The 23689-nt window shown below is 36.6% G+C and overlaps 1 protein-coding gene across 1 annotated transcript; it reads right to left on the bottom strand.

Moving 5' to 3' along the window:
• Positions 1-8640: 8640 nt before the first annotated feature.
• On the bottom strand, positions 8641-22094 carry LOC100376563 (lipoyl synthase, mitochondrial-like). The gene is made up of 10 exons (XM_085498450.1): positions 21781-22094; positions 20279-20427; positions 19435-19528; positions 18511-18591; positions 17764-17920; positions 16602-16659; positions 11800-11928; positions 11315-11460; positions 10663-10845; positions 8641-10463 (listed from the first exon to the last, which is right to left on the bottom strand). Exons 1-10 carry the CDS (start codon positions 21874-21876, stop codon positions 10408-10410), a joined length of 1149 nt encoding a protein of 382 aa, XP_085354576.1. The 5' UTR covers positions 21877-22094; the 3' UTR covers positions 8641-10407.
• Positions 22095-23689: the final 1595 nt, after the last annotated feature.

Below are 23689 nucleotides of genomic sequence, written 5' to 3'. Positions count from 1 at the left end.
GTGTCAGCGAAAATAAACATAACATCTCGTGATTAATAGTATTTATGAGAATAACATATCGAATTAATCTCCAGACGCCAGCCGTTTAATTGGGTCATTTCCTCGCACAGGGGAGGATGTTTACATCGAGTTCACCAAAGCGTGCAATTTGGACGATGATCGAAAGATGTTTTTCATCATTTTCATCCCTTCTGTTGTAAATTGACATTCTTTATCGCGTGGAACATGGAAGTGTTTATAATCCTACTCGGAGTGAGTCTATTGGAACCTCTGAAATTTGCCAGTTGTATGTTTTAGGGTGAATTCCATATATATAACCTCGCTTGATAGTCCCAAACCCGCCCCTCGGGCCAAACAAAGCCTTGATGGGTGTTTGTGTTCCACTCTTGGCCTTAATGTATGGATTTCAAATAAAATGTATAATTTCTAGTTTGTTATCATTTTGTTAACATAATGTTTGTTTTATCACTATGAACATATGCAATTAAAGCTAGAAAATTTGGCCTGGATTGCGTACATGCATTACGTACGATTAATTCCTGACATTCAGATTCTAGCTGGTTGAGGGCGCTGTTAAATAGCTAGACGCCGATGAGGATATCGACCACCCAAGTATTAAATGCACTTATGAAAACCCCTGAGTGAGAGCTATACCGCTGATCCTTGATATTATCGATATTAACACATCACGCACTATATTAACATCAAGTTTTTAAACAGGCTCTCGAACTGCTTGCGGCTCATGTGTTTGACTATTTTCGTACATGGAATTGCGTTGAACCCAACCATTCATACTACGTCACCGCTACATAAGTGCAAAGACGCGTCTTTATTAAACTATTGCGTGCAATATTACAATAATATTAATCTTCACTAATCCGCTGCCTTCGTCATGGGAGCTTTGATGAGCGAGTTCTATTTTTAAGAATCGAGCGCGACGTTCGACATTTTGCTGAACACGAGTCTAGTTACACCAATCAGATTTCAACAGGGTCTAAATTATGACATTATCTCAGCACAGGATATAATTTTAGTGATTCTTACACGAGGTGGGTTAACATTCCCGGATGTAGCCTGGCTGGGGTGCAGAAATACAAACATGTCAGTTTGCTGATATCCAATAGAAGGGAATTTCATTACTGTGTCGTCAATTGGAACATCTAGAAGCACAATATGACGCGTGCAATTTTACGCGCATGCGAAACGGAGTGTCACAGTGGTATCTTCGGCTTCCGGGAATGTGGTATATCCCGGTAAATCGTAACAAAGTTATTTTCAAACATCTTTACATATGAGGGCGCACTTTACAGAAGCAATATTATGGGAGTTCGTTTTGAATTTTCTTTCTGAGAAGAGTATAATATCTGTGTATAATGTGCAAATAGTATATCATGCGGCAAAGACGGAACTGAAATCGAGAATTCATCTCCGTGACTTGTTAACACGTACATATTCCGTTCCCATTGCATCTACTACATTTATGTAAATTATCTCATCAAGAACGAGCCTGACATGTAGACGTGAGTTGCGCCCTCGCCGACCGAACAAATATCACACTAACACGTGTTGGGTTTAGAGCTTCGCGGAGGGCGCAAGTCATGCCACCTTGTCAGGCTACTTTCTAAGATAATAAAAAAAACGTGAGTGATTTCATGGGAACATATACATTTTATCTCTCTATATCAGATAACTAAGCCCTAACAGTCAAATTGTGGAATTATTTTTTCTGCGAATACAAGAGCTCTCATTCAAATGAAAGATATGAACAAGTAATGTACGCACCTACAAAACTGATTTTATTGTTTAATTGGGGAGGGGGGGCACTCAACGAGTGTACAAAAATTCATGTAAACAATGCATTTTACATGTGTTTTGTATGTTGCTATGAGTCCCATATCGAACAGGACGCGGCGCAGCGACCACCACTCTTTAATCCTTTGATTATTTGAACAGCAACAAAAAATCTGATTATTAATTAGTGTCCGAAAACTTATTTTCAACATTTGAAATATGTATATCTACGAACCTCAGTCTATATGCAATTATTTTATTTATTTAACTTTTTTCAAACTCGTTATTCAACATCTTTACTGACGTCATTATCAGTCCTGATCAGTTCTTCTTGTCATCACTTGTGGTCTTGGTATTTTGATTTGTCGCAAACCTCTAACTTCGGGGACTAAATATTTTACAATTTGAAAGCTGCGGCAACAACCAGTCACGATTGTTTTTTTTTATTTCAGAAATATACCAACTCACCCTCATAAGTGCCTATTAATAATGTGGCTGGGCGTGTACATTTCTGAAATCACCTCTACACTATGCATGACTGTGTGATAGAACCATAACAATGTATCCGAAAGATCTAAACGTATTTGTTACTAACAGCTTGTAAGAACCGATGAGCGCCATCTATGTTGAACTTTGGGTTAAAAATGTCCTTTATTTGCCTATAGGGCAGAAATGTGTGGATTTTAGTCAATGATAGGATATCCTCGGGGGCGGACATCCGGGCATTTTCACCGCTTGGCAACCCTGGCGGTGAAAACAAAGGCCAAAAGCTCCCAGAAAACGATACTTTGGGATGGTGGTTGAGACTACCCTGAACAGTGTAACAAGATTACCCTACATGTGTAACATATATAAATTTGGTTGTTCAGGATTACTTCAAAGTTGAGTTTGTGTTGTTTTCACCGGCTCGACCGTCATTCCACAGCAGAGCAAAAAGAGCCCATAGAAATGCATGTACAGTGGTGCACGTCTTAGCAACGTGGAACGTCATGTGACGTAGCTCTGCTTTTTAGTAGGCAAAACAGATTTTTTCCCACTGTGATATGAAACATAATAAAACATAAATTAGAATGAAAGAAAGAGTGGAAATCGGATACACTTAACTATCTCCAACGTTTCTACAGATAGACAGCTTAAAGCTAAAAACAGTAAAAACTCTTTAAAACAATCTTCTGAATGAAATTTATTAAAAGTCCAACAATATAATCATACAATTTAAAAAAAACAAAAACATGTTGTTTTAAAACCTGAAAGGTTTACAGTTTTTGTTAGCATAGGGTTGTATGGAAAAGACATGAGGCCCCCCCCCCAGCCCTCCAATTTCCATCCTATAATCCTTTGCAAAATTTAATATGGTGGAAATAAACTTCTGCCCTATATTTGCCTTGCTGTAATTTAGATGCCATTTTGTTTTGCTTCAAATGTGTTGACAAAAACAATTTAGTCATTATTAGTACATAAACAAATAATTAATATTCCTGTTACTCAAATAATACAACATGTATTTTATAAACCTCAATATTCATTGTAGGATAATAAAACAGGAATTGTATAAAAATTCCCAAATAACAGTACAAGTAATAGATATAAGCAAAATCTCGCTAGCCAGATTTGACAGGGAAAGTACATTGTACTGTAATTTTTTATTTAATACTACATAATGACTACACTTTGACAGTTAGAGAGAATATTACTAACATTTGTTATTCAGTATAAATGTCTTCAATCTGCATGTTTTATTTGAACCAAATTTTATCATGAAAATTGCACGCATCAAAATTTTGTTTGAGTTGTTGTAACCACGAGAAGACAATTTTAAATGAAATTTAACCAATATCTTGAAAAATATACATAGAACACATATCAAATCAAAGGAAATTGAATAAAAACAGTTTGAGTTGTAATTGTAAGCAGAACAAAAAACTTAGTCAACATAGAAGATGACGGCAACATAAACATGTAAATGACAATAGAACTCATCATTTCTCTCTCAAGTTTGTGAAATTAAAATCTAGTGAAATTGCTCAAAACATCAAAATAGTGAAAATAAATGGTTATCAGTGTTCTCCACAAGGGGTTTTAGGCGGGCGGCCCGCCCATCAAGTTTTACGGCCGCCTAGTAACTCTCAACACCCGCCCACCAACGTACATCTAGCTGAAATTATTTGTAAAAAGCTTGCATTGTTCTTCCCAAGCCTAAACAAAAGAGTAGTTGCCCAACCCTTTATTTTGCTATTGTTTCAAGAGTCCAGACATAAACAATGACCACTGGAAGTCTGCAAGCAGTTATCAAGTGTATTCATGGCAATGTGTCAATCGCCTGAATTCATTGTCGCCTGACATTGTTGCCACTTATTGCTCACAATACGCAACTACAGTGGTTTCAATTTACAGCTGTATTTTTAATAATCGTCTTCCGATCACGAACGAAAGAAGTAAATACGAACGAAATGTATATGCACAGAAAATAAACAAATATATTAGCAGATTGCATGTAAACTCGAACAAAAATTAAAATTCTAGCCGTATTTACAACGTTCGCTCGATTTTCATCGTGAAAACAGCATGGAGAAGGCAAACTGGTGACCTTTTGGCCTACCCCATTCAACGACCGTCGGTCACCCACCGCTGTTGGCGCTGTAACGATTTAGTATCTAAGTTGCATAGGGGAACAGCGCATTTTGGGTGTTCGTGTACTGAATTCGGAAAGCGGTAATAAACATCAAACATGGCTGCCGGATTAGTTTACCGCGAGTATTTGTAATTGATTAATATTTTAGTTATCTTTTCCACGTACTTTTTTCAATTTATCCATTTTTTATGTCTAATCTTTCGAGAACATAGCAGATTCTTTTATTTTGCCGATTGCTAGCATTTTTTCTTGAATTCCAAAACAACGTGTGAAAACACAACGTATCGTGACCGTACATGCGTAAATGCATCTTAGGGTCATTCCAGTTTTTGTCCACACCCCCCCTACGGATGGTTTAAATCCGAGGGGTCATAATTCTACAAAAAGTAAGGATGGTTCAATTCCGAGAGGTGTCATTTTTTGACTATTTTTTTTTCCATATCCACACCCCTACAGATGATTTAATTCCGAGGGGGGTCATATTTTTGATTTTTTTTTTTTCATATTATCCACACTCCCCACAGATGATGTGAATCCATGCGGTCGTAATTTTTAAGCTTCCAAGGGGTAGGTTTGTAAAAAACAAACTGTCAGCCAAGAGACCTGGGGGAGGGTGTACGCCCTTTTAAAATGCATGCAGTCATACGTGGCTGTACCCCTGCTTGCAAACTGTTTTAATCCAACAAAATTTATTTATTATTCTACGACTGTGTCGATCAAGCCCACACAAACATATCAGTCGCAACTTAGAATAAAGAATAAACCAATGTGTTGGGGCAAATACTAATTCATGTGTATACTTGATACATTCATTTAAAAGAGTCTGACTTACTTGTACATTTCAGTTGTTCTCAAATTTCATTGGCATTCATGAATAGTTCACATTATAAATTAAAATAAACTCAACTCGACATGTGGCTATTACATAGGACATTACAACACTTGTATACATTTTATTTATAATATTTTAAATCTCTGTATTTTACTGGCTGGCATAATTAGAAAGCTTCGCGTTCATTCCCTTTATTCTAACTCTATTTTATTCACACGCGTAAGTCTGGTTTGCGCGCAGGTTATCATTAGAATGCCATGCACAAGTCTGATTTGGGCGTACGCGCAAGTGGCATATATACAAAACTGCGTCTCACCTTTTCCACGTGCAACTACCCTGTAGAGGCACCCTTACTAGTACATACACGGTCGTGTATGGTAGGCTCGCACGGCAATTCACATTTATTGTCAAGACCATGAATGAACACAAGGACTGGGAAATTACAAGGATCACAAAAATTTCAAATGGAAAATTAAATAAATTTTGCTTAGTCAAAAGCTTGGAAACTAGTCTATAATAGTTGGCAGAAGAACATTTCTTTTATTTGCCTGAGCCTTGGAATGAAAGACGTACATAATATAAAATATGATTTTGTGAATATACATCATGCATGGTCTCAGATATTAATGTTTAGAAAGTTTAATGTTCCGCGTAGACCAAATATAATCACGCAAAGTATAAATTCAAAGTGTTTTAATACATTGGTGAGAGGTCGTATTTTACGTGAACAAGAACATGCACTTAGAAAAAAAAGCCGAAGTCAAAATTTGGTACAACATACGCCGCGACAACTGAGTGATCAGCGACATCATTTTGGGCGCAATTGAATTCAAGTACTTTTTTGCGAAACTTGCTGCGCTGCGATGCTGACATCAAGTGTATGTTGACCGAAGTTTGGCACGTTACCTTAGCAACCCCTTTCGTTCTTGCCTCGTGTGTCGTTCTAGTAAAATTGTTATGATATCCGACGGTACTGTAATTACGCAACTTGTACACAACTCTGTACTGGCTTTTCTAACTACGCAATTTTGTTTACAATATTGTACCGGCTCTGATTAATATTTCAACATTGTAATTGCTTTCATAATAATTACGCAAACTCAAGTTATTTTTACTATTGTTAGGGTACTGACCCGGGGTATTGGGTCTGTGAGTATCTCAATATTACCGACTTGATAATGTTGCATTCGTAATAATTACGCAAACTTACACATGTGCACATTTAAATCATTGAAAAAGATAGTAGTCAGGTGTCTACCGAATGTCGGGAAAATATTTTAAATACTTCATCGATGTTCCTATTGTGAATTATTTTATTCGAAATGAAATGAATATGCAATTTAAACCATACAATAACATACCATATCATGCGCAATGTTTAAATTTTACTATAATATAATAAACTCTGGGCAGCGCACTTCGATTACATTATTCATGTACATTTCAACTGATATCCACATGTTTGAATTACATGCGACGATGGGCAATGACCTCCAGAGTTCATGCACTGACATTTAAAGCGGGAGAGTTGTCATCTACGCATGCGTCCATAGTGTGTCTACCCATGCCTACCCTTAGCTGAAGTTGACAATACATAAATACATACATTATGTATTAATTGATTAACTTGTGTCTTTTGTCACACCAAAATGGTTCAATATTTCAGGGCAAAAGTATTGAGGACTGTTCACAATTATAATTATCAAACTTTTGACATATCATATGAACATTTAGGTTTTAAAGTTGTATTATGTTTTAATTTTTGTTGAAAATTGATCATTTCCTCTTTTCAGAAATATGTTTACAGCATACATTATAAGGCCTGAAACCAGTTGGTTTGAGTTTTCAACAACTTAGGGAGTCTCAATTCAACATTGTAAATAAACTATGAACTTTTGTACTGCTGGCAGGTTCTACTGTTATCACAATACTTTTTCGCTAAGTTTCGCTGTGTTACAACATTTCTTTTCATTAGTTTACACTTTTAATGTGCAGCCAGACTCCACAGGCCAATGTTGGTAAGTTACTCACTGTTGCATCATGGGATTTAAGTTGTTTTCCTAACTTAAATAACTTGGCCATTTTTCAGGCAAAACCCATAGATGTTGTCCTGGATTTTGTTTTTGGATTTAGTTAAGGGGGTCAAATTAACCTATTTACAAAGGGCTTTCAACTAAATATAAAACATAATATATACAACTTTAAATTAATGTTTTTGTGACATTAAATCCAAAGCAGTAAACCTGTGTATTAAAGTTTTACCAATAGTCATTAGACCTTGCTTGCTTTTATGTATAAAGCAAATTGTGAGCAATAAAAAAATGTTATTATATAACACTACATGTATATATGCACTCTAGATGTATATTTTTGCATTTACACTGAGCGCCATATTGCCTCATACATATGATTTGTGAATCAGTCTGCAAATTACCTGACCCTTCAGTCAGTGTTCTCCCCAGGCCTTTCAAGCACTGCGGGCCCGCGTCGCTTAGACAAACAGCCGCGTCGCTTTTGTTTCGCCCACGATCTTTGAAATCCTGCCCGCGATGCTTATTCACGTTGTATTGTTTACAAGTGTCAGCTTCGTCTAGCACATTTTTAAAACAATAACATGTATTGATCGAAAGGTAATCCCGCCTTTGTACATAGTTAGCCTTACAAAAGCAGTGATAAAAACGGAAGTCTACAAGAAGTTACCAAGTCTATCAAGGATGCGGAGCTGGCAAACCCAAAATACTAGGGTAGTAATAATTTGCCCATTGTGTCGGGATGGTCTATCCCGAGTTGCTGCACTGCGGTTAATTGTGTTTTTACTATTTCATCGCCAGTGACACTAATTACCAAGAATTAAAAAAAACAAATAAAATTAAGTCGCATTGGAAAGAAAACTGTAAATAAATCGGAGTAAAAATTATTCAACTGCAGACGAGATGGACAAGGAAAAAACGAACTCTGACCTCTAGAAATACCTCATTCATAGTGCGTCATTACCGAGGAACGCCACCCTAAGGCGACGTAACACATGTAGTGACATCACAACCGATGCATGCTGGGTTACAACGGAGATTCTGATTGAGGTAACAAAGATGGCGGCGCAGAGTGCACGTTTTTTCGCGATGTATAAAAACAACATTTTGTTGGCGATTTTCATGTCATTTCTAAGTTAATCATCAATGAATCGTTTTAATTAAGCAAACATTCTAAGTTTGTGTATTTTTAAACAAAAAAGTCAGGAACCGATGATCATAACAGCAGCGGTGAATACCCGTTCAACGCAATGCCGTCAACTGACAATGTTACGTGATCGTAGCGTTACACAAATAATAGACAGATCAATGAAAAATCGCTGACTTTAGTTTTGAAATGCCGTTGTAGAAAAAAATGTCATTATTGATTTATTAATTTCTTCATATTTTGATAACCCGCAATCATGCAGATTTTACAAATTTAACAAACAAATCCCCCCCCCCCCGTATGTACTGGCAGTAACACTGGCACTAAAACTAAACTGACTGTACTTGTACACAAAATAATGACGAACCAGTTACCTCCACGGATAAACAATATATTCACGATTGGCTATAAGTATTTCCATTTCTTTCCTATTCTATTTCAAACATTATTTGACTTGATGCACACATAAAACACAATGAATTTAAATGATATAAAATATATGAGATATGTATCTCTCCTTCATTGCAGTTATAATGTTTGTTGGGGAAACTAATTATTATGCAAACAAAATTATGCAAATAAAATGTATTGTTATGTAAATTAGCCGCGATGCTTGGCTTAGAGTCTGGGGAGAACACTGATTCAGTTGAACATACTTCTACATTGCAATTACTAGAGACATATCACAATAAAAAAAAAAATCAACACCAATGACAAAAGTCATTCAACTAATTTTCGGACCGATTTGCAAATCAGGTGCACAAAACAATGTGGGACACACACATCCCTCTAGGTGACGTCATCATATTATGACATCACTCTAGTTGTGCAGACCCCCCCCTCTCCAAAAAAATCATTGATTCCTTCCAACTGCACTGCTCTTCGCAACATACCATCCCAATTCACCAATTTCTTTTTTATAATTAGAAGACCCAAGTAGGCCACTTGCAAGTCACACTGCTTTTTTTCCGAGGGGTTCTGTTTTTGTGTGTATCCGAGGGGTATAATTTTTTCACATACCCATCCGTACACGTCAAATCAGTAGTTTCCAGGGGGTGTGTTAGTTAACAAAAATCCGACACCTGAATGGTGGATTTGAATCCATAGGGTGTCATAACCTTAATATCCATCCGTAGGGGGGGTGTGGATAAAAACTGGAATGACCCTTACCGTCCGTCGGCACGGGTGAGTACTGAAGCCACAAATAAAAATGTTATGGGTTTTGTTTTGACAAATCGTCCGTTTTGGCTTTGGGGACAAATCACCTAGTATATTTTCTACATTATAACTCAATTATGTTTTGTACTTGCTCTTCGTTACTCGAATTGCATTTCATGAACGCAGAATAATTTACGAACGTATAAATCACCGATTTCAAACTTTTTGCATTTCGTAAATATTGATATTGACCAATCTGTTTGTATTTCAAAAAATTGTAACATGTTTCAATTAAATTAAAAAGAGAATAGTAAATAACTTAGTGTGTATTGCAGGTTCATGACATAAATGCTAGAATGCTGTATGTAAATGATATGCAAATTAATATGCAAATTTATGCTAATTAGGGCCGCCCACCAGCTAATTTGGATTGTGGAGAACACTGGGTTATGCTAATTAGTCATCTAGCTCGCATTTTAATTTACATTCCAGTCAAACTGTACACAATATTTGTTCTATTAGAAACACATCTCGAATAGGAACATTCATTGTACAATGCACCGTTAACATATAACCTAAAAATAAAACAACAGATATTTTCCTCTCGTATACCTTCATCTATGTTGATATAGTTAAAAAATGTTTGAAAATCATGTTCACTTCGTAATTGGAAATCCTGATAGCTTTTCTTTGCAGAGAGGGTGAAAGTGGAACCATAGTAAAGTAGGAATCCATAGTTCCTACTAAATCGTCATATTCAATACTATGTTGTCATCACATCAGATACACGACAATCTGCTCAATATCATGAATGACATTATGGCTGTAACTTTTCTTGCTTCTTTTTCAATATATTCGTTAGAAAGAACTCGCCTATTGAAAAGTAATTTAAAAAAATATCCTACAATTAGTGCTAGATGTGACTGTGACTGAGGTCAGTAATGAATGTGAGTATGGCTGAAGTTTTTGCTTTATACCATTTCACTCTCATCTAAATGCCTTTTTGACTACGACACTTGAAACTGATTTCAGTCTTTTGTGCATAATATTGTATAGATGGATCCATTCTTACCTGCTTTATATGATGATCGAACTAGTGGTCCACTGGCCGTGTATGTAAATCCGAGTTCTTTTCCGAGCGATTCCCAATATTTAAACTTCTCTGGTGTTACATACTCCTTGACCTTCAAATGACGTTTTGTTGGCTGCATATATTGACCAATTGTTAGACAGTTTACATCAATGGCACGTAAATCTAATCAAAATAAGTAACATTTATTACTGCTATGTCTAAACAAAATATAAACAAAGCACAAATATTACAACCTTGCCATCACTTACAATGCATGATTCCAGAGAAAAAAATTCAGATACGTTATTTATGATTCAGTTTATATGAGAAACACTACAAATTTGTTGCTAAATAAAAATAATTCAGTTCAGATGGTGGTGGATGTGTAGGAGAGATAAAATACAAGTTATATTTTTCTTTTGTTTTTACTTAGGTAAAGTGGAGTTTGACAAACAGCAAAATCATTGTGGAAATAAAAATAATTTGATGAAACAGACCTGATAACTAACAATAGGTTGAGTTAAAACTATTTGGCATGTGGAAAAATCTCCCTAAAAAATTGGTTGATGAAAGAGAAAGATCTATGATGACAACAACACTGAAAAGAAAACCCACAAAAAACTTACAAGTCCTATGATCAAGAACAACTCACCTTTCATGGTTTGTACCATCTCATCATCTGTCTCACCAAGACCAACCATGATGGACGTCTTAGTAAGAATTTCGCTATTAACTTTTTTTACATGCTCTAACACACTCAAAGACTGTTTGTAGTTTGCTCTATAATCACGGACCAATCTGTAATGAACAAAAGATAAATACCATCATCCTCTAATAGCACAAAAGTACATTATACCACCTATGACACTTTGTGATTCCACAATGCTAACCTCTGGATCACAGAGACACAGATCACAGAGCATACACACAATTCTAAGAGAAACATCATCTACTAGAGAGGCAACTCTCATGGAGACAAATTTTTGTGAATTTCGAGTCATCAAAAATCACAGAATTTTCTAGCAGTGACAATTTATTTGGGTTCTATAACATGAAGTGTCAGTGAATTAACTGAATTTTGTCTTCACAAATACCATTAAAATCCTTAAATCATTAAAATATTTAGAATACACTTACGGTTGCAGAGCTTCCACTGTTTCAACATTATGTGCATAAACATTCAGACCAGATTTGGCAACAGTTGTGACTGACTCTAAATCACCACGGAAATCAGGAGTAAGACATTCAACTAAAATCTTGGGATTACTATTAAAAAGAAATACATAAAAGCACACATGAAATATTTCTCCTAGACCCATGGTACACTGAATATACCGGTATATGCTGTAATGCAGGCCTTGAACAGTTGAGAGGATACCCATTTTCAAGACCAAAATTTAAAAAGTGGTGGCAATGTAAACTCATTGGGCCTCAAGGTACTGGCTTTTGATGCCTTCGTGAAGGAATGATACGATGAACATCATGATATATGAATGTAGGTATTGACCAGTCATGAATAAACTGATAGTGTACTCCAACAGCAAGAACAAACACGCCCATAAAAAGGTTTCCTTTGGATAACTAATTCTATAAAGTTTACACATGACTTTAAAAAGTATCATGCAGTCTAAATAAGATATCGGTAACAATCTACCTAAATCAGCATAATTTTGTGCCAGATTTCAGATAGCTCTGTGGGTCACTGTCTATTTTGTACCAGATTCCAGACAGTTCTGTGGGTCAATGTGTATTTTGTGCCAGATTCCAGACAGCTCTGTGGGTCACTGTCTATTTTGTACCAGATTCCAGACAGCTCTGTGGGTCACGGTCTAGTTTGTACCATATTCCAGACAGCTCTGTGGGTCACTGTCTATTTTGTACCAGATTCCAGACAGCTCTGTGGGTCACTGTCTATTTTGTACCAGATTCCAGACAGCTCTGTGGGTCACCGTCTATTTTGTGCCAGATTCCAGACAGTTCTGTGGGTCAATGTGTATTTTGTACCAGATTCCAGACAGCTCTGTGGGTCACTGTCTATTTTGTGCCAGATTCCAGACAGCTCTGTGGGTCACTGTCTATTTTGTGCCAGATTCCAGACAGCTCTGTGGTCACTGTCTATTTTGTACCAGATTCCAGACAGCTCTGTGGGTCACTGTCTATTTTGTGCCAGATTCCAGACAGATCTGTTGGTCAATGTGTATTTTGTACCAGATTCCAGACAGCTCTATGGGTCACTGTCCATTTTGTGCCAGATTCCAGACAGCTCTGTGGGTCACTGTCTATTTTGTACCAGATTTCAGACAGCTCTGTGGGTCACTGTCTATTTTGTACCAGATTCCAGACAGCTCTGTGGGTCACTGTCTATTTTGTACCAGATTCCAGATAGCTCTGTCGGTCACTGTCTATTTTGGGCCAGATTCCAGATAGCTCTGTGGGTCACTGTCTATTTTGTACCAGATTCCAGACAGCTCTGTGGGTCACTGTCTATTTTGTACCAGATTTCAGACAGCTCCGTGGGTCACTGTATATTTTGTACCAGATTTCAGACAGCTCTGTGGGTCACTGTCTATTTTGTACCAGATTCCAGACAGCTCTGTGGGTCACTGTCTATTTTGTACCAGATTCCAGATAGCTCTGTCGGTCACTGTCTATTTTGGGCCAGATTCCAGATAGCTCTGTGGGTCACTGTCTATTTTGTACCAGATTCCAGACAGCTCTGTGGGTCACTGTCTATTTTGTACCAGATTCCAGACAGCTCTGTGGGTGACTGTCTATTTTGTACCAGATTCCAGACAGCTCTGTGGGTTACTGTCTATTTTGTACCTGATTCCAGACAGCTCTGTGGGTCACTGTCTATTTTGTGCCAGATTCCAGACAGTTCTGTGGGTCAATGTGTATTTTGTGCCAGATTCCAGACAGCTCTGTGGGTCACTGTCTATTTTGTACCAGATTCCAGACAGCTCTGTGGGTCACTGTCTATTTTGTGCCAGATTCCAGACAGTTCTGTGGGTCAATGTGTATTTTGTGCCAGATTCCAGACAGCTCTGTGGGTCACTGTCTATTTTGTACCAGATTCCAGACAGCTCTGTGGGTCACTGTCTATTTTGTACCAGATTCCAGACAGCTCTGTGGGTCACTGTCTATTTTGTACCAGATTCCAGACAGCTCTGTGGGTCACTGTCTATTTTGTGCCAGATTCCAGACAGTTCTGTGGGTCAATGTGTATTTTGTACCAGATTCCAGACAGCTCTGTGGGTCACTGTCTATTTTGTGCCAGATTCCAGACAGCTCTGTGGGTCACTGTCTATTTTGTGCCAGATTCCAGACAGCTCTGTGGTCACTGTCTATTTTGTACCAGATTCCAGACAGCTCTGTGGGTCACTGTATATTTTGTGCCAGATTCCAGACAGCTCTGTGGGTCACTGTCTATTTTGTGCCAAATTCCAGACAGCTCTGTGGGTCACTGTCTATTTTGTACCAGATTCCAGACAGCTCTGTGGGTCACTGTGTATTTTGTGCCAGATTCCAGACAGCTCTGTGGGTCACTGTCTATTTTGTGCCAGATTCCAGACAGCTCTGTGGGTCACTGTCTATTTTGTACCAGATTCCAGACAGCTCTGTGGGTCACTGTGTATTTTGTGCCAGATTCCAGACAGCTCTGTGGGTCACTGTCTATTTTGTGCCAGATTCCAGACAGTTCTGTGGGTCAATGTGTATTTTGTACCAGATTCCAGACAGCTCTGTGGGTCACTGTCTATTTTGTACCAGATTCCAGACAGCTCTGTGGGTCACTGTGTATTTTGTGCCAGATTCCAGACAGCTCTGTGGGTCACTGTCTATTTTGTGCCAGATTCCAGACAGTTCTGTGGGTCAATGTGTATTTTGTGCCAGATTCCAGACAGCTCTGTGGGTCACTGTCTATTTTGTACCAGATTCCAGACAGCTCTGTGGGTCACTGTCTATTTTGTACCAGATTCCAGACAGCTCTGTGGGTCACTGTCTATTTTGTACCAGATTCCAGACAGCTCTGTGGGTCACTGTCTATTTTGTGCCAGATTCCAGACAGTTCTGTGGGTCAATGTGTATTTTGTACCAGATTCCAGACAGCTCTGTGGGTCACTGTCTATTTTGTGCCAGATTCCAGACAGCTCTGTGGGTCACTGTCTATTTTGTGCCAGATTCCAGACAGCTCTGTGGTCACTGTCTATTTTGTACCAGATTCCAGACAGCTCTGTGGGTCACTGTATATTTTGTGCCAGATTCCAGACAGCTCTGTGGGTCACTGTCTATTTTGTGCCAGATTCCAGACAGCTCTGTGGGTCACTGTCTATTTTGTACCAGATTCCAGACAGCTCTGTGGGTCACTGTGTATTTTGTGCCAGATTCCAGACAGCTCTGTGGGTCACTGTCTATTTTGTGCCAGATTCCAGACAGCTCTGTGGGTCACTGTCTATTTTGTACCAGATTCCAGACAGCTCTGTGGGTCACTGTGTATTTTGTGCCAGATTCCAGACAGCTCTGTGGGTCACTGTCTATTTTGTGCCAGATTCCAGACAGTTCTGTGGGTCAATGTGTATTTTGTACCAGATTCCAGACAGCTCTGTGGGTCACTGTCTATTTTGTACCAGATTCCAGACAGCTCTGTGGGTCACTGTGTATTTTGTGCCAGATTCCAGACAGCTCTGTGGGTCACTGTCTATTTTGTGCCAGATTCCAGACAGCTCTGTGGGTCACTGTCTATTTTGTACCAGATTCCAGACAGCTCTGTGGGTCACTGTCTATTTTGTACCAGATTCCAGACAGCTCTGTGGGTCACTGTGTATTTTGTGCCAGATTCCAGACAGCTCTGTGGGTCACTGTCTATTTTGTGCCAGATTCCAGACAGCTCTGTGGGTCACTGTCTATTTTGTGCCAGATTCCAGACAGTTCTGTGGGTCAATGTGTATTTTGTACCAGATTCCAGACAGCTCTGTGGGTCACTGTCTATTTTGTGCCAGATTCCAGACAGCTCTGTGGGTCACTGTCTATTTTGTGCCAGATTCCAGACAGCTCTGTGGTCACTGTCTATTTTGTACCAGATTCCAGACAGCTCTGTGGGTCACTGTCTATTTTGTGCCAGATTCCAGACAGCTCTGTGGGTCACTGTCTATTTTGTGCCAGATTCCAGACAGCTCTGTGGGTCACTGTCTATTTTGTACCAGATTCCAGACAGCTCTGTGGGTCACTGTGTATTTTGTGCCAGATTCCAGACAGCTCTGTGGGTCAATGTCTATTTTGTACCAGATTCCAGACAGCTCTGTGGGTCACTGTCTATTTTGTACCAGATTCCAGACAGCTCTGTGGGTCACTGTCTATTTTGTACCAGATTCCAGACAGCTCTGTGGGTTACTGTCTATTTTGTACCAGATTCCAGACAGCTCTGTGGGTCACTGTCTATTTTGTACCAGATTCCAGACAGCTCTGTGGGTTACTGTCTATTTTGTACCAGATTCCAGACAGCTCTGTGGGTCACTGTCTATTTTGTACCAGATTCCAGACAGCCTTGTGGGTCACTGTCTATTTTCATGTGCAAACTATAGGCAGTGCATTTTACTACAAAAGCTACATTTCATGTCTGTGACTCGGTGACAAGGCAGTGTTATTATGGCAAGGTAAGGCTCTATCTCAGCATCAACCAGATCTGATTGAACACATATGAACCTAAACCAAAGTTCCCAGTGGCTTTGATCTCCTATAGTTTCTTTCACAGTTTCTAAGAATACATTGATATTTTCCATGTGGACATGTAGTCGCATGGACTGCACAGACACTGGTGACTGAAATACTGGTACAGTAAAGTACATCAAGAGTGGCCAAAAAGTGTGAAATAGTCTCCACCAACAATAAAAGGATCATAATGTGCATAATGTTGAAACGATTAATGAGCCACAAGGAATTACCTTTTTTTTATTTCTATTACAGTGTTGGCAAAATGTGAAGCACCTCCATCTTGTATATCTGAAATAGTTAAGCATCATCAGAACCAAAACATTAATTTATATGCATGTACAACCCATTATGTTTGCATCAAACAATATTGGTGCAAAAACAAAATGACCAACTAAATTGCTGTGCCCCAACTCAATTCTGAGCTGAACATTTGTACACTATATTATTTTTCTCACAAAAATTGTGAGGCAACATTTTGGTTTTTTGCAATATGTATTTTGATGTTTTGAAAAAAAAATTAAAAATAGGATTTATTTTGTTGAAAAAAATTGACTTTGATGCTCAAGGATCAAAGAAAAATAATTGTCAAATGTTTTCACCTTTGCAGGAATAATAAAGGTTGAAGAAAACTTAGTGGCATTTGATCACTTATTTCCCAGTAAATATTGATGGAATATACTTGTCAACTTATTTTCTTTTCTCATGATTTTCCAAGGCAATGTTCATAATGACCAATATTAACAATTAAATACAAATATTTTTCCTGCAGTTTTAACTGTTGACAGTTTTTGTTGCAAATGAAACTAAAAACATGTCAATAATTATTGAACTGTGATTGTAATAAGACAAAAGTTTTTCCATGCTTAACATACTAGGAATAAAGCAAGGACAACTACAGAGGACGCCGTTTTCAAAAATTGTGGCAGAGAAATAATTCTGAAAACTTGAGAAACCAAAGATTTGTTTTGGTCATAATACTAACAAAATAAAAATGTTTATGTTAATCAGATGCAATTTAAGTCATCTAGCTAACATTTAAATTTGAGGCAAACTTGATGATGTAACAAACAGCCTTGATACATGGCAGCCAAACTATCATTTTAATTTTAACATTGGTACATATTAAGAGATCACATCTTTGACAAGTATGAGTTCTGAAACATGTAGAACATGAATAAAAAGAATACAATTTAAAATAATTTTAGAACATAACCAAATTTAAATAAAAGGATATATTCATTTAATAATTAGTGTTTTAAAATGAATGCCGTTTATATACAACAACTCAAGAATTCAATGTTTAAAATAATTTTTAAAACGCTCAAAGCTTCCACAGTCGAAACATCAACCATTGAAAAAAGCTATAGCCAAAAGTTATGGTTACATGCTTACCATCTCTGTCTACTGATGTCAAGACAACATAGTCAAGTCCCCACGATGCAATGGCAAGGGCTGTATTAACAGGTTCCTGAGGATCAGGTGGTGGCGGCGCCCTCGATGTTTTGACAGAACAAAACCTACATCCTCTGGTACACGTGTCACCAAGAACCTGAATAATACAAAGAAAGATTATTTTTTGGTTTCAGATTGTGATCATAAAGGTTCCATAAATTGTATCCTTTTACACACAATATGCAGTAAAATACGCAGCTTATGAGTCATTATGAACATGAGTAGAATGCTAATTAGGGGACAACCATTTGAAATCAAGGGGGTGGCAAGAAGAGTAGTTGAAAACAAAAATTGCTAGCTTAACACAGAGAAAAAAAATTGGAAGCAAGGTCTTTTTGACGTATTCAAGAAAAATATGAATATACAATAAGACACGACGAAAAAAATTACACGAGTCGCACTATTCCTGCCAGCCACCACCCCTCCCCATTTCCAATGGTTAACTCCTTAGCCTGCAGCAGTGTTCAGCAGAAGCCCCCTGTGGGTATTCAGGTTGTATACTTGTGTAAGCTTCATTTATCTGTCAGTTATTGATCCATTTACTCAGTAAAACACTATGTACCTTTAAAATTCTGACAATTATCATCGTTCGTAACCCAATTATTTACTTGACTTTAATAAAAAAATGCATGTTTTCTGAAATAAATTTTACATTTGCATTAGAGTATGTGTGTGTACTGCTCTTACCATTATTGTGGCTGTAGCTGTCTCATGTTTACCGCCTCCCCAGCATTCACCAATATTGGGACACCGAGCTTCTTCACAAACCTAAAAAATGTGTACAATTCTAAAATCCTTGTTGTAGTTTTGCCAATAAGTATTGTGTTAATTAGAAAACGTGTCATTTGTCTTAACACAAATAATTCTAACATGCTATTCATTTTTTAAAGAGTGATTTCAATTTCAGTGCTTGGGGACTAAAGATATTGGTGCATACATTAACAGTTGAATCAAGCATTTGAAATTTGGGATCTTTTTATACAACCTTGCATATGCTAAAATAACTACCGGGTACAAACTATTGTAGCACTCTCTTGTTTGTTACTGAGCAAGACAATCTATATACATTCTAAAAGCTTGAATAAAAGCAGAGGTCAAACCATAAGTCCTCATTTTTGCACTGTGTTTGAAATAGCAGATTTGTGGCAACTGCAGTGGTAAAATTGCTGCTACAGCTTGTTTTATTTATCATTACCAATCACACATCTTGTTTCATCTATCATTACCAATCACACATCTTGTTTCATCATCATTACCAATCACACATCTTGTTTCATCTATCATTACCAATCACACATCTTGTTTCATCTATCATTACCAATCACACATCTTGTTTCATCTATCATTACCAATCACACATCTTGTTTCATCTATCATTACCAATCACACATCTTGTTTCATAAATTAGTACACACTTATGCACAATTGTATTTAAGTTGAGTTGGCATTTCAGAATGCCTGCTGAAAATATCACTGAGGCATCAAAGTGTGTGTGCGAGTGGAAATAACCAGTTTTAAATATCTAGGCAAAACATGGTGAAATGTTTTTCATTTCTGTTCAAAGGGGAATAACTTTGCTGGAGCATGCAATAATATGAAAATTGCACTTACTGTATGAAGCTTTAATGTTCTCAGTTGTCTTTTTAATTTGCTATAATTTGAACCCATCGGTATTTCGGTTTTCAACCATGGAGGTAAGCGTAATCTAAAAATAATATTATACATGCGACGTGAAGTTTTAACCAAGTTCTTATTCCCTGACCAACTTACAACAATAATAAAATTTCCACAAACAAGTTAACACCATTTTGATAACTTTCCTGTTACCACGGTTATAACTGTACTTACTAATTCATACGAACCAAACATATTTATATATCAGGTTGCCATGACAACTGTTTAACAAGTCTAGAATTGTAATTTGTGTATGTTTAGTGTAATTTGTGTATGTTTAGTGTTCTCCCCATGTACCCAGGTACGCATCTCATTTGCATAATACAAACTAATTAACCTTACACTGACCTTCGTCAGCATAACAATTGCTTCTATTGTATACTGGTAATCTAATTAGCAATACAACAGGTTCTAAACCTTTTTTGGCAAAACATGAAAAAAAGTGTTCAATGAGACTTGAATAAAACTGAATTTGTTGTTCTAAATTTTTGATTTCATAAAAAAATCATTAAACATACATTTTGTAATTAAGTATTTATCAAGCTAAAAAAAATGGTAAACGATGAAGGTAGGAAAATATTATAATCTGATCTACCCTTTTTTTGTTTAATGTCTTAACTAAAGAAGAAAATAAATAAAACAAGGTCAATGCGACAATGGTTTTAAAGAAAATCATATTGGTATATAGAAATTAAATATATGATCATTTCTTTTTTAGTACGGTAATAACAAAACCTAATACATGTAAGTGTTTCCATCTATCCATGGCTTGATAAATTACCTTTTGACACCGGGCTCTAATTTTAACTTTCCAAGATAACTATTATCAACATCAGCGGATATAAAATCAGATAAACCAGGACCATCGGCTATTTTATTTTTCTGTTCTTTAGAAAGTGATGAATATTCACGATGAGACTGGACTTCATACTGAGAAACAATAACATTACTTATCACGTTGGTTGGCAGTTGGTTGTTTGAATCATGGAGGTAAAAGACTATACCTCCATGTTTGGATATAATCACAGACCAATAAAAAAAGTAAATGTGGTTGACACGAATTACTGGTAATGGCTAGAATGTTACTAGGGTTTGAGATGTTACACAATGTTGATTAAATCATCTCAAATTGGCTCCATGACAAGATGCAAAATAACATTATCTGCTGTATATCCTTATCCTTGCCATTATAATAAAAATATTATGGTCACATGTCTTGCGTAGTCCAAAATATAGAATACATTTAAGGTTTTTGTGACACTTGCAGATAGAGATATCCCAATATATTCGGAAGATTTGAATCCACTGCCTTGGCCAGTGTGAATATTGAAAAAAAACAGTGAATATATCATATCACGGATATACAAAATGTACAGTACTGTACATCTAAACTTGCACTGTAACAAGGATTTAAATCAGCTATACATCCAAAGTTTAAATTTTTTTTGTTTAAGCTTGATTAGCCCATAGACCCTCCAGTAGAGGGTCTATGATTAGCCATATTTTGTGTTGTTGCAGGCACACATTTGACAATAACCTATACTGACCATATGATTCTATGACCACACAGTATACAGTTGTACTGCACTATAGGAGTCCATGTATGCACAATAACCCGGTAAGACAAAAACCAGACAAACAGAATCCTGCCAGAATTATCCTGATACAATGTATGTGATGTGTTTTAATATATGTATTTTTTTTTTCATAACAATAAAACAACTATTATAATTATGAGCTGATGAGTAAAATCCACTAAATTAAATCTACATGAACATGTGAAATGACAACAAAACTTATTGTTTCCTTGACAAATATATATATATATATATCGTAGAGATTTTTCTACGAACAGATTTTGCACTCCAAAATTTTGCACCTCCTATGCCTTGACTGCCAACAATTTGTTTGCAACTGGTAGATGCATGCATTGTTGTCACCAAGTACACAAGGATAGCAGATAATTTATGATAAAAGTTTGTTTAGCTATTTCTGCGTGTTTCCAGTAACATGACATTGATTCCGCCATATTTGTACCTCCTAACTCAAACCCTCACCCCCAATTCAATTGCATAGGTGTCCCTTTCCATGAAATGTGTTGTCTGTAAATTAAAACAACAATGTTGTTGTAACTATAAAATATTAGTATTGGAAATTTATTCCACCGAACGAGAGATGAGATGTAGTTCATGATCATGGATTGCAAGCAAGTCACGAGTAAACGGCACGAATTTAAATTCACACCTGTTTAATTCATTAAGAAGACAAAGATTGATAGCTTACCTTGCACAGTTCTATCGTATCTGCGGATACTAGTAATCGTCGTCTGAAACAGCACTTTGCTGACGAAAACACAGCTCTGGAAGTCATGGCCGCCATGTTTGATTATTTGTTTTGTGTCAGGTTAAAAGCTAAAGGTTAAAGGTAACCAGTTTCCGAGAGATGAATTCTACTCAGGCAACCCTGTACTTGTTATCGGGAAAATACAAAATACCGTATGCTTTGTTGAGCGTGGTTGTTAGTTTTCTAAATATAGATAAAGGGAACAACCAAAATACCCCAAATATCAAAGAATCGATAAAGACCTCAAAACACTTCCGCACAGCCTTTGTCTTTTTCTAGAGTAAATATCAATCCGCACCTAATTTCGGCAATGTTCAAAATCATAATAACATGGAACAATTTATATTATTATATATTTTTGTATCATAGTTTAATTTATAGAATAGCTGCGTTTTCTCATCTAGCATTTCTGTCAATGAGTATGAGGGACTTTTTTCTCGAAGATTTTTACATCGTGGAATGACACAAACAAAAAACGTCGTGATCAGGCCATTGTATATTTGGCTCGTTTGCAGAAGACATTTATTTTCATTCATTCGTATTTGCGGGTGTTTTATGCCACGTTGTTGTTGGTGCTCATATCTACTATTCGTATCGCCTCTCTACATTCGTCGCGCTTATTTTGTGCAACAGATCTGCATCATACAGGTATTTTGCAAAAAAAAACACTGATTTGTATTATTATTTTATTTTGATTGAAAAGCTGTAGCATGCTATTCAATCAGCTGTAATGATATCAACATACGGTTTCTGGCGGTTTCGTTAGCAATTGCGGGAAAAAATGAATTGGAATTACTCTTGTTTTTTTAATTTATCTTTTAAAAATCTATTTTTTGATGCTGTTATTTATTATTTAGTTGATATTGTGTGTACCTTTATTGTCGCTCCAGCGTATCTCGTTTATTCGGCTCAAGTATCACCATATCATTTAACCTACTACTAGTACATTGTATATAAGAACTTTATCGTTTATTTTTTCCATATATTATTTAAGTACTAATTTTTTTAACCTGCGGGCAAATTGTTAATCTGTCAAATATTTGTAGTTAATGGAAAGCCCTGTTTGCAGTTGTATGATATATTATTATTATTAAATGTAGTTTAGGTTTTATTGAAAATTAGTAAACATTTTTCAAATGTCTCTCTGGAATTGTTAATGCACAAATGGCTCAACAATGGATACATCTTCCATAATCACATGGTCATATATTGTTTATGTGTGTTCAAGGATTGAATCTGAATGCAACTAATACTTTTTGATATAAATTTTTTGCTCATGATTAAATTAGCATTATAAAGTTAGTTTTGATATTTAAAACACTAGTGATAAATATGATATCATTTGTTCTGTTTCTGCGAATAAAAATAATAAAAAAGATTATTTTGAAAACTACAACCAATTTTCAACCAATCACAGCAACGATGAATATTATTATTATGACTGAATTATTTTAGTACTACAAATCTAAAATTTTTTGACAGAAATTAAAAATTTGTGCCATTTGTACTATACAATATTTAAACCTGCCGAAACTTAACAAATTCTTTGATTATTCGGACCCATATAATTTACTATAACTATAGCCTGTTTCACATTTGAGGCCTGCACAATTTTTTTAATGTAGGTTTTTTACACCAGAATTTTCTAACTTGTTTTCTCCTCTGAGATTTTTAAAAAGTAACAGCAAATCTTGATGAAGATGTATTTTGCATCATCAGAATGGTGTCATAAATCACCTTGAGTTCTCCAAACTAATTTAAATCATGGATGGTGGAAAGAGTGGACACAAACAATCAGTTTAATTTGATTTTGGATAGCGTTTGTTTCGAACTGTTGAACAGAAAAATC

The sequence above is a fragment of the Saccoglossus kowalevskii genome, chromosome 4 (assembly GCF_978046115.1).
Source record: "Saccoglossus kowalevskii chromosome 4, keSacKowa6.1, whole genome shotgun sequence".
NCBI classification, from domain to species: Eukaryota; Metazoa; Hemichordata; class Enteropneusta; family Harrimaniidae; genus Saccoglossus; species Saccoglossus kowalevskii.
This window is presented reverse-complemented; position numbering and strand designations above follow the sequence as displayed.